Source organism: Aquarana catesbeiana, linkage group LG04 (assembly GCF_042186555.1).
Source record: "Aquarana catesbeiana isolate 2022-GZ linkage group LG04, ASM4218655v1, whole genome shotgun sequence".
Lineage (NCBI taxonomy): Eukaryota > Metazoa > Chordata > Amphibia > Anura > Ranidae > Aquarana > Aquarana catesbeiana.
The window spans coordinates 39,973,461-39,985,634 of NC_133327.1; the positions used below are offsets into that span (position 1 = coordinate 39,973,461).

The following is a 12,174-nucleotide window of genomic DNA, read 5'->3' on the forward strand; positions in this document are numbered from 1 at the left end:
AATACGCGGCACCTGTTTGCTCCAGATCAAGGAGCGAAATATGGTGTTACATTTTTTGAAAACATGTATAGGAATCCAGATAGGGGCGTTGTGAAGCGCATACAAAAGTTGTGGACCCCAGACCATTTTTATCAGGTTACATCGGCCAACTACCGAAAGGGGAAGTTTTATCCAACTGGCTGCTTTTTCCTGGAATTTTTTGATCAAGGGATTTATATTTAATTTAACATATAATTCTAAATTGGGATGGATAACTATGCCTAAGTATCGGAAAGTATCTACCACCCTTATCTGGTCTGCTGCTGAAGGAATTGGCGATACAAGGGGATCAAGTGGTAACAGTGTGGACTTGTCCCAGTTTTTCTTGAGTCCCGAATAGGATCAAAATTTACCGATTAACTCCATGAGACTTGTTAAGGATGCAGACGTGTCGCCCAAAAAGATGAGCGCATCGTCAGCATACAAGGCTATTTTATCTTCCAAATTTTCCCTTTTAAAACCGCATATAGCCGGGTTCCCTCTGATAGCAGCAGCCAGAGGCTCTATAGCCAGAGCAAAGAGCAATGGGGATAGTGGGCAGCCCTGTCTTGTTCCCCTGTGTAAGTCAAAGAAGGAGGACAGCGTATTGTTAATTCTAATGCATGCTTTCGGTTTTCTGTATAGTAGTCTAATCCAGGATATGAATGTCTCCCCCAAGTTGAATCACTCCAGCACCCTCCAAAGATAAGATAATTTCAAATCATTATTTAAAAGGGATATGGGCCTGTATGACTCAGGTTGGATCGGATCCTTCCCGGGTTTCAACAGTACCACTACCACTGCCTCGTACATGGAGTCTGGTAAGGAGTCATTGGCATGCGCTTCCTTAATTGTGTGTAGTAATTCCGGTAAGAGTATGCCACCAAACTTTTTATACATCTCAATTGGGAGGCCATCATTCCCCGGGGCTTTAGAATTGGGGAATGTTACTAATGCGAGTTGCAATACTTCTAGAGATATAGGTGCGTTTAGCAGTTTTTTATCTTCCCCTGTATTGTCGGCAGTGAGATTCCATCTAAAAACTCAGTTAAGTCGGTTTCAGAGTAACTCACCTTCGAGGCGTACACATCCTGGAAAAAAAGTACAGAATCCCTGCATAATTGAAGGGGTGTCCATAGCTACTCGTGTTGGTGACACCGCCAAGCGGTGAATAATTGGTGATGGTTGTTGCGATTTGGCTATTACCGATAGCATATGGCCTGTTTTTTCTCCCTCTTCAAAGTATGTTTGTGAGGTAAAGAAACGTTTGTTTTCTGCTTGTTGGGTATGTATGGTGCGATACATTTTTGTGCGTCCTTCCATTTTCTTTCACTATCAGGTGTGGGCGCTTGTATGAATTCCTCCACTGCTTTGTCTACCGCTATACTGGCATCAGCCGCCCATTGTCTGCTATTTGTTTTAATTGTGGCTATTTCTTTAATACACATCCCCTGATAAAAGCCTTCATAGTGTCCCAAACTATACCCGGTGGGGCAGAATGCTTATTGTCTAGTAAAAAGTGCTGAATTTGTATTTGCATATGTTTAGTATCTCTAAACACAGGAATCCAGAAAGGATTCATCTTCCAGTGTATTGGTAATTTTACAGTGGGGAAGCTTAAACTGAGCTGTACCGGGGAATGGTCGGATAGACCTCTGGCAAGATAGGTGACCTCTGGGTCGTAATAGTGCGTTAATGTATTACCCAAAACTAAATCAATGCGCGACAAAGTGGAATGCGTTAGGGAATGACATGAAAATTGTGCCTTAAAAGGAAACTTACACCGCCATAAATCAAAAAGCCCAATTTCCGTCAAAAATTTTGCAAGAGCTGTATATGTCCTGGGGCCCTGCGGGCAGTACTTCCTATGCACATCTAGAGACATGTCCAGAGTACTGTTAAAATCTCCCATGACATATACCGGTACCTGAGGATATTTTCCAGAAATATAAAAAGACATTGCAGTACTGTGAAATTAAATGGTGGAGGTATATATACATTTATAATCACACATGTGTGTGATTCCCAAGTTCCCATAAGAAAAATAAATCTGCCCTCTACATCAATTTGTGCTTACATTTTTGTGAATGAGGTAGTCCTGGAAAACATTATACTCACACCCCTTGAATACCGGGTATGTGTGGAATGGTATTGAATAGGATATTTCGATAGGTGTAACAGGTTGGTGGTGTCCCTCGTGAGATGCGTCTCTTGCAGACATAATACAGTGGGGTTCCGGTGTGAGATAAAGGTGAAAATGGCAGTTCTCTTTTTAGGGTCATGTAAGCTTCTCACATTCCATGAGAGAATTGATTCTGCTCGCTTAGCCATTTGGTTTAGTTGCTAGTTGTGACCCAATTTCCTGTACTGGAGGTTTGTAGTAGGTGGACTCAGATGATGCAATATAAGTTTTGAAGTGTAGAAAGTGTATTGCGTGACTTGTACTATGTGTCTCACTCTGCAGGTCTGCATCCAACGACAAAGCGGACTTGCTTTGCGACTCAAATACATAGCGCCCACTCAACCAGGGCTTAAAAACGGAAAAAAGAAAAACAAACTGCAATAAAGTAACTTCCATTGGAAAGCCTTCCATTGGTGCCCCGCAGGGCTTTTGGTGGGGTAATAACGAGGGCTGGGACCTTGTGCCCATAAAGTCATAAACTATAGGGGTCACTGGTAAAATAAACCAAAAAAGTCAGTTGTGACTCTCTGTGAGCTCCATTTTTTCTAAGGTGAGCATAAAGAATCAATGTACGGGGTTCATGCGTTGTCTTATCCTGGTTCATTTCCGCGTGCGGCTGCCTGTAAGTGTCTCTCGTGCCGGTCCAGCCAGTTGGTAGCCATCATTGGATTTTCAAAAAAGTGCACCGCGCCCTCAGCAACCACTCGCAACTTGGCAGGGTATAGCATAGAGTATATCACCGAGAGAGCACGCAGTCTTTTTTTAACCTCAGTGTATTTTGCCCTTTGTTTCTGCACAGCCGCTGAGAAATCCGGGTATATAGACACTCTGGCATCCTGACTTTCCATATTGGGTTTCTGTCTGGCCAAACGAAGGATAATATCCCTGTCCTTGTAATGTAGTAGCTTCAGCAAAAATGGTCTGTCATTACCCCCTGGTGGCGGTGGAAGGAGTGGCACTCTATGGGCTCTTTCAACAGAAAAGAATGGTGTAAGGTTATTTCTCCCAAACGTGTCAGCTAGCCAGGTTTCAATAAAATCAGTGGGGTTTTTTCCTTCAGACTTTTCAGGTATACCGACAATGCGAATATTTGACCTCCTCAATCTGTTCTCCATATCCTCAACTCTATTCGCTGTTTCTGTGGCTTTAACTGAAGTTATGTGGATATCCTGAACAAGAGGGGGTATATCATCCTCCAGCGTGCTCACTCTTCCCTCCAGAGCAGTGGCTCTCTCTCTTATTTTCTACATGTCTTGCCTTATGTGTAATATGCCTTCTTTCATGCTTTTGACTTCAATAGAGAGTTCAGCTAGTGAGGAGCCATAAGTGTGAACTGCAGTCAGTAAATCATGCAGGGAAGGCTCAGAGTTCTCAGTGTCTGGTGTTTTGGCTGCTTCAGAGGAAGGAGGGGGGATGGGGGACTCCTCATTGTGTGCTCTGCAGCTCCAGGGGCCATCTTCTCTATAAACAAAATAAGTGCAGCGCTAGAGAGTAGATAGATCAAATATAAGATGAGTGAAAAAAAACCTTATATAGTCAAATATTAATCAATATATAACCACTATTAGGTGTGAGTGAAAGTCCAGAAACCATTAAAAAGAAATAGAAAATGTCCAATAGCACTGTATTGAGCTTCACAGACTGCAATCAGGAACTGAAGTCAGTACATAGAGGGAGTCTTCTCAGACAGTTAGGGTGTAAGAACCCATGATGTTAACTGGAGACTGGAAAGCACATCAATCATGGACAGCACGGCAAAACATCTGGAGTAAAATACTCTTACCGGAACACGTGGGACGTACCAGCCATATAGCTGTGCGTCTATCTGGGCTTGTGGAGGTGACCTCCCGTGCACACTCTCCAAGGGTGACCTCCCATGCACTCTCTCCAAGGGTCCACCCCTCGATCGTGATCCTCAGTCGGCCGGATTGTCTTCAGGGTCCCGATAACCGTTAGCCAAACGGTAGATGGTGGAAGTGGATGGCCCCCTCACACGTTCTCTGGTTCCAGATGGGTTCGAAGGGACCAGTTAAAATAAAACCATGGAGAAAAAAGAAAAAACAAAGGGGCTCCACATGGCGCAGGTCAAAAAATAAGGGATTTATTGGATAAAAACCTTACAGAATAAAAGTGATCACAAAATAAAATAAAATAAGAGGCAATGTGGAAAGCTGAACGCCCTACGCGTTTCGACTAAAAAGCCTTCAACTGGGGCATAGGCCCAGATAGACGCACAGCTATATGGCTGGTACGTCCCACGTGTTCCGGTAAGAGTATTTTACTCCAGATGTTTTGCCGTGCTGTCCATGATTGATGTGCTTTCCAGTCTCCAGTTAACATCATGGGTTCTTACACCCTAACTGTCTGAGAAGACTCCCTCTATGTACTGACTTCAGTTCCTGATTGCAGTCCGTGAAGCTCAATACAGTGCTATTGGACATTTTCTATTTCTTTTTAATGGTTTCTGGACTTTCACTCACACCTAATAGTGGTTATATATTGATTAATATTTGACTATATAAGGTTTTTTTTCACTCATCTTATATTTGATCTATCTACTCTCTAGCGCTGCACTTATTTTGTTTACACTTTATGAAACTTGGTTTGTTTGTGTGCTAGCAGCTTTTTATCCATTCACTTTTTTAGGGTCAGCGCAACTTGTTTTTTCACATGCCATCTTCTCTATGCCATACTGTGCTATTTGCTGTGGGACACCCTTGGCTGCTGCCTTTGCATATGAGGCATGTGGACATGTTGTTTTATGAGTGCCAGTGTCATGAGAATACCTCTCCAGGCGTGCAGCTGCCGAGAGCTGTGATTCCTTCCCCGCACGCTGTGGGAGTAGGGATCCGCCATCTTGGCCATGCCGGCCGGCTGAACGGCTCTCCTCCATCCTCCCAGACACCCCCGTTTTGGCTGTAGAGCGACCGGGTGTCGCTATAGGTGTAGCCCCACGCCGGGAGCGGAGTGTCCGGTCTATGGTAGCGGTGGATCGGGCTCACTTTAGGATATTTTATGGTCAGGATGCTGGAGCCTCTGTGAGACACGTCCTCTCACATGGAAGTCCAAGCCACGCCCCTGGCCTGGACATTTAACTATCCATGACCCTCAGAGGAGAAATTCAAATGGTTGCCTCACACCTGTCAATTATATTGGCACCACATCCCTTTGATAAAGACGAACAAAAGAAATGAAGGAACGGGACTTTAAAGGTGCAGTATATAACACACAAATTATATCAGAAATTTCATTTCATTTAGAAAAGTTAATTGATAAAAGACATAATGATTTTTAAATTCATCCAATATTACAGTACAGTTCCAAAAGGTCATCAGATGATCCATCGGTGGGGTCTGCCTTCTGATTCGTCTGGCTTAAATATTAGTGTTATTTCCTTTATACAATTTTTGAATCATCTATATACAGGTAAATATAGTTCCCATGCTATGGCATTGCGTTAGCAGCTTAGATGTGTGGTACCATTTAATATTTGTACACTGTTGATTTATTGTATAGCTTATATTGTTCATGTTGTAATTTCTGTGTATTGTCATTCTTAGTGCCTGTAAAATACTATTCTCCTGAGGAAGCCACTGGATGTGGTGAAACATGTTAAGAAACAAGTCTTTCAGTCGCACCTTCTGGAACTGTACTGTAATATTGGATGAATTTTAAATCATTATGTCTTTTATCAATTAACTTTTCTAAATAAAATGAAATTTCTGATATAATTTGTGTGTTATATACTGCACCTTTAAAGTCCCATTCCTTCATTTCTTTTATCCATGACCCTCGTTCATGAAAGGGATAAACATATCCAAGTATTAAATTATTTATCTATTTGTTAATTGAATGGCAATTAACAGTAATTGAGAAAACAGAACTTGTACCTCTTGCTCTTGTTTTGCCAGAAATGCATCGATAAGGTTCCTTTGGTCATTTACGTCCAGTGTTTTCTTCTGTTTTGTAAATACCTCCCTTATAAAAGCAAACGTGTCTTCAACATTTTGAAAAACTTTCTGATGGCTGCCAGGAAGCATTCCTACCAGTCTTGGAAACATGTTGTAAAGCTTAAGGAAAAAAAAAAAAAAAACAATGAATTTATTTTTATATAACTGTAATTGACTAAAGAATTGCTTAATTCAGGTCCTTACTTTCCACCCAATAAATAACATTGACTGCATTACAAGGGTTTACAAAGGGCCAATAAAAATACAACTTGATAAAAAAACATAAACAATATAAAATAAACAATTTGACAAATGTTACCAAAAAGAATATTTCAGTGTCCATAAAGTACAAGAATTGAACTAGGATCATCTTTATCCTTACCATGACTGCCCAAGGGTGTTACCAAACCTATGCACTCTTACTTTGCCTCAGGTACCTAGCTCCAGGAAGAACCCATGAACCAAATGGGCCCCAGTTTTGAAACAATTTGTCTTATTCCACAAACTCCCTAACCACCAAGTTGCTGTGACAATCATCCTTCCCACCAACCCCATCTTTTAGCGATTATAAAACCTGAAATGAGAGAGGGTAGATGGTGGAAAGCTTCATACTTTGCCCTGCACATTCTGGTCTAAGGTCCCAGCATTCAGGATCTACCCTTGTGGCTAAAATTAGGTAAGGCTTCATGTACACTAGCCTACACTGGCAACTCCCAAACTTGACTTTAGGAGCTTTTGGTGTTTTTTTGCCAAAGCTCCTAAACTCATCTCCATAAAAGCCGATGTGTCCATTTACACATCTGCTTTTAGCAGAGTTTAGGATCTGCCACGTTTAGGTGTACATGAAGTATAAGACCTCTACCTTCCTCAAATTTAGTCTCCCATGTTAACACTTTCCAGGTACTTTCTTCCAATTTCCACTTAGTAATGAAAACATACTCTTTATCACACACTGTATGATTGCCGCTAGAAAGACAATAGCAGCAGCCAGAAAGACAAAAGACCCCCTGGATTCCAATCTTTATTTGCACCACTTAAATTCACAAACCCAAATCAAATTCATGTTTGCTCTCAAAAATGGCACAAAGGAATAGTTTCGGTCAGGTGGAAGGCTTAGTCCCAACACAACCCCTGTACTGCTTTTTTGTAATGTGTACACATTGAAACCTTGCCTTCCACCTACTCCTACATTCTTGTAGCGGTCTGCCTAACCCCTCCCTTCACTAGCGATTTAATGGAATACAGTGCAGGGGCAAAGCACTCTCCCTTCTTTGTCAATCTAAAGCCTCGTACACAGGATCGCATTTTCCGCAGACAAAACCGCTGACTTTTGTCCGAAGGGCGTTGGTCCCAAACTTGTCTTGCATACAAACGGCACATACCGTATTTATCGGCGTATAACACGCACCGGCGTATAACACGCACCCCAATTTAGGAGGGAATTTTAAGGAAAAAAAAACTTTTAGGAGGGAAGTTGAAGGGAACAAAACTTACATTTAAATGCCCATCATTGCAGCCTTCTCAGTGCAGCCTTGCCCCAGTGCAGCCTTGTCAGTGCAGCCATGTCAGTGCAGACTTCCCTAGTGCAGCCTTGTCAGTGCAGCCTTGTCAGTGCAGCCTTCCCCAGTGCAGCCTTGTCAGTGCAGCCTTCCCCAGTGCACCCTTCCCCAGTGGAGCCTTGTCAGTGCAGCCTTCCCCAGTGCAGCCTTGCCCCAGTGCAGCCTTCGATCCTCTATCCCTGCCATCCTGGGCTTCAAAATCGCCGACCGCGATTTGAAAATGGCGCCGCCGGCACCGAAATACACAGAGCCGGTCCTCGGCTCTTCCCGGCGGCTCTCGTTCACTTTCGGCTCCACTTGCCGAGTAGGTTCGGATAGCTCCGCTCGGGACTACGAGTGGAGCCGAAAGTGAACGAGAGCCGGCTCTGTGTATTTTGGCGTCAGCGGCGCCATTTTCAAATCGCGGTCGGCGATTTTGAAGATGTGACAGCTCGGGATCGCAGGGGATTGGCGTTTAACACGCACCTGCGATTTTCCCCTGATTTTAAGGGAAAAAAAGTGCGTGTTATACGCCGATAAATACGGTAATTGTTGGCCAGCAAACACGACCGTAGTGACGTACTACGTGTTTTTTCAGCTCTTTAGTGCCACCCTTTAACGGCTTGCCGACCAGCCGCCGTCATTATACGGTGGCAGGTCGGCATGTTCCCACGAGCTGTCATAGCTGTACTTTGGCCCCTTAAACACGGATAGCAGGCACGTGCGCTGCAGGGGAACCGATGTGTGTGTGGTCGGCGGTCGCGATGACTGCAGGCCACGTGCAATTGCGGGCATGAGAGCCAGAACAGGGACGTGTGTAAAGGAGAGGAGAGACAGATTGTGTGTTCCTACTGGCTAGGAACAATGATCTGTCTCCTCCTCTAGTCAGTTCCTTCCCCCTACAGTTAGAACACACAGTTAACCCCCTTGATCGACCCCTAATGTTAACCCCTTCCCTGCCAGTGACATTTACACTGTAATCAGTGCATTTTTTATAGCATAGCACTGATCGCTGTAAAAATGTCATTGGTCCCAAAACTGTGTCAAAAGGGTCCGATCTGTCTGCCACAATGTCGCAGTCCCGATAAAAATCGCAGATTACCGCCATTACTAGTAAAAAAAAAAAAGAAAAAATAATAAAAATGCCATAAAATGCCATAAATCTTTACCATAGTTTGTAGACTCTAACTTTTGCGCAAACCAATCAATATACGCTTATTGCGATTTTTGTTATCAAAAATATGTAGTATATATATTGACCAAAACTGATGAAGAAATTTGATTTTTTAAAAACATTTTTGGGAATGTTTATTATAGCTCTATTTGTGGGGAAAAAAAGGATGTCAATTTTGTTTGGGTACAGCGTCCCACGACTGCAAAATTGTCAGTTAAATCGACACAGTGCCGTATCGCGAAAAATGGCCCAGTCAGGAAGGGGGTTAATTCCTCCGGGGCTAAAGTGGTTAATGACTCAGATCATCAAACACATTTTATTATTACACAAAGTTAACCTGAGTAAATACAAAATGCAGTTTTTAAATGATGGTTTCATTTATTAAGGCAAAAAGCTGTCCAAACCTGCCTGGCTTTATGTGAAAAAGTGATTGCCCCCTAAACCTAATAACTGGTTGTGCCACCCTTGGCGGCAACAACTGCAATCAAGCATTTGCGATAGCTGGCAATGAGTCTTTGGCATTGCCATGGAGCAATTTTGGCCCACTTTTCTTTCCAGAATTGTTTTAATTCAGACAATTTGGAGGGTTTTCCAGCATGAACGGCCTGTGTAAGGTCATGATACAGCATCTCAATTGGATTTAAGTCTGGGCTTTGACTAGGCCACTCCAAAACCTAAATGTTGCTTTGTTTGAACCATTTGGAGGTGGACTTGCTCTTGTGTTTCGGATCATTGTCCTGCTGCATAACCCAAGTGCACTTGAGCTGGAGGTCACAAACTGATGGCCGGAAATTCACCTTTAGGATTTTCTGGTAGAACTTAGAATTCATGGTGCCATCAATTATGGTAAGTTGTCCAGGTCCTGAAGCTTAAAAGCAGCCCCAGACCATCACGCTACCACCACCATGTCTGACTGTTCGTATGATGTTCTTGTTATGAAATGCTGTATTAGTTTTATGCCAGATGTAACGGGATGCACACCTTCCAAAAAGTTAAATTTTTGTCTTATCAGTCCACAGAATATTTGCCTAAAAGTCTTGGGGATAATCAAGATTTTTTTGGTAAATGAGAGATGAGCCTTTGTGTTCTTTTTGGTCAGCAGTGGCTTTGGCCTTGGAACTCTCCCATGGATGCCATTTTTGCCCAGTTTCTTTATTATTGTCAAATCATGAACACTGATATTACCTTCAGCAAGTGAGGCCTGCAGTTCTTTAGATGTTGTTCTGGGTTTTTTCTTATGACCTCTTGGATGAGTCGTCGTCATGCTCTTGGAGTAATTTGTGTAGGCCGCCCCTCCTGGGAAGGTTCACCACTGTTACAAGTTATCTCCATATGTGGATAATGGCTCTCCATGTGGTTTACTGGAGTTCCAAAGCCTTATAAATGGCTTTGAAACCCTTCCTAGACCGATACATATACATTACTTTGTGTCTAATCTGCTTTTGATTTTTTTTAGATTGTGGCATGATGTGTGGCTTTTTGTGATCTGTTAGCATGCTTCACTTTGTCAGACAGCTTTTATTTATGTGATTTCTTGATTCAACAGGTCTGGCAGTAATCAGGCCTGGATGTGGCAAGTGAAATTTAATGCAGCTTTCCACAAAATTGTGCTTAATCACAGTTCATTCATGATTCAACATGGGAGGGGGTAATTACTTTTCACATAGGGCAAGGCAGGTTTGAACAGCTTTTTTCCCTTAATAAATGAAATAATCATTTAAAAGCTGCAACTTGGATTTACTCGGGTTATCTTTGTGTAATAATATTCAAATTTGTTTGATGATCTGAATCATTTAAATGTGAGAAATTGAGAAATATACAAAAGAATAAAAAAACACGAGAGAGCAAATACTTTTTCACAGCACTCTGTATATATAAATATACAGTGTTTATACAATATACGGTGTACAGTGTTTATACAATATACGGTGTATATATATATATATATATATATATATATATATATATATATATATATATATATATATATATATAATTTTTTTTTTTTTTTTTTACAGTATCTTACAAAAGTGAGTACACCCCTTACATATTTGTTAATTTTTTTTATATCTTTTCATGTGACAACACTGATGAAAAGACACTTTGCTACAATGTAAAGTAGTGAGTGTACAGCTTGTATAACAGTGTAAATTTGCTGTCCCCTCAAAATAACTCAACACACAGCCATTAATGTCTAAACCCCTGGCAACAAAAGTGAGTACACCCCTAAGTGAAAATGTCCAAATTGGGCCCAATTAGCCATTTTCCCACCCCCCGGTGTCATGTGACTCGTTAGTGTTACAAGGTCTCAGGTGTGAATGGTGAGCTGGTGTGTTAAATTTGGTGTTGATCATAACAGAGAAAAACAAATAAAGTGACACAATATTAAAAGGTTAGATGGTATTGGTTTCAACATGTAGAAGGCACTTGCAATAACGGACAGTCGGCCTTAGAACAACAGGAGGCCAGCACAGGAGATCCATCCAGAAAACAATGGGTGAGATGGTGGGAGCGGAACATGCTTTGTCATAGTCAAGGGAGTAGGCAACTCGCAAAGTTTAAATAAATAAATGTGAAACGAGCTTCCCTGCACGGTGCCAGACTCCCCAACCAACGGGGTAGTTGTGAGTGTTCTCCTCTCCACTTTTTTCCGCTCCCATCATTTCACCCATTGCCTTCTGTTGTAAGTACTGTGTTCCGCTCCCACCATCTCACCCATTGTTTTCTGTTGGGGATTTTTCTGGATGGATCTCCTGTGCTGGCCTCCTGTTGTTCTAAGGCCGACTGATCGTTATTGCAAGTGCCTTCTACATGTTGAAACTTAGTGCAATACCATCTAACCTTTTAATATTGTGTCACTGTGTTTTTTAATATTGTGCTACTGTGGTGTTTTCTGTAACAGTTTTCTACAATTTGGTTTTATTATTCAGTAGTTTTTACTGTCAGTTCACATTCATTCATTATTGGTTTATTAAATTACTTTATTTTATTCATTTATGACTGTTGCAGTTTGCTTTTAATATATCCTGAGCGCTGGGCTTTATTTGTTTTTCTCTGTTATGATCTGTATCTACCAGCTACGGTTGGTCCAGCTGCACGGGTGGTCCTTTTTTCCTCCCTCCACTCTTTTGTATAGGTTATGCTATATGTATACAAAATGTCTTAGTACATGGCATGGTAAATATACAAGTCATATACCACATGTCCTGTTTGGAGCTCTCCAGGTAGTCTACCATTGGCGCTGGGTTATTGCTGTGTTTTTTTTTTTTTTTAATTTGGTGTTATCACTCTCATTCTCTCATACTGGTCACT

The 12,174-nt window shown here is 41.9% G+C and overlaps 1 protein-coding gene across 1 annotated transcript in view; it reads right to left on the reverse strand.

The window, feature by feature from the left end:
- The window catches only part of LOC141141149 (uncharacterized), a 140,747-nt gene that overhangs the window by 24,939 nt on the left and 103,634 nt on the right, over window positions 1-12,174 (reverse strand). Inside the window, exon 16 of the mRNA XM_073628854.1 lies at window positions 6,091-6,270. Coding sequence (XP_073484955.1) covers window positions 6,091-6,270 — 180 coding nt within the window. The remainder of the gene's footprint in view (window positions 1-6,090; window positions 6,271-12,174) is intronic.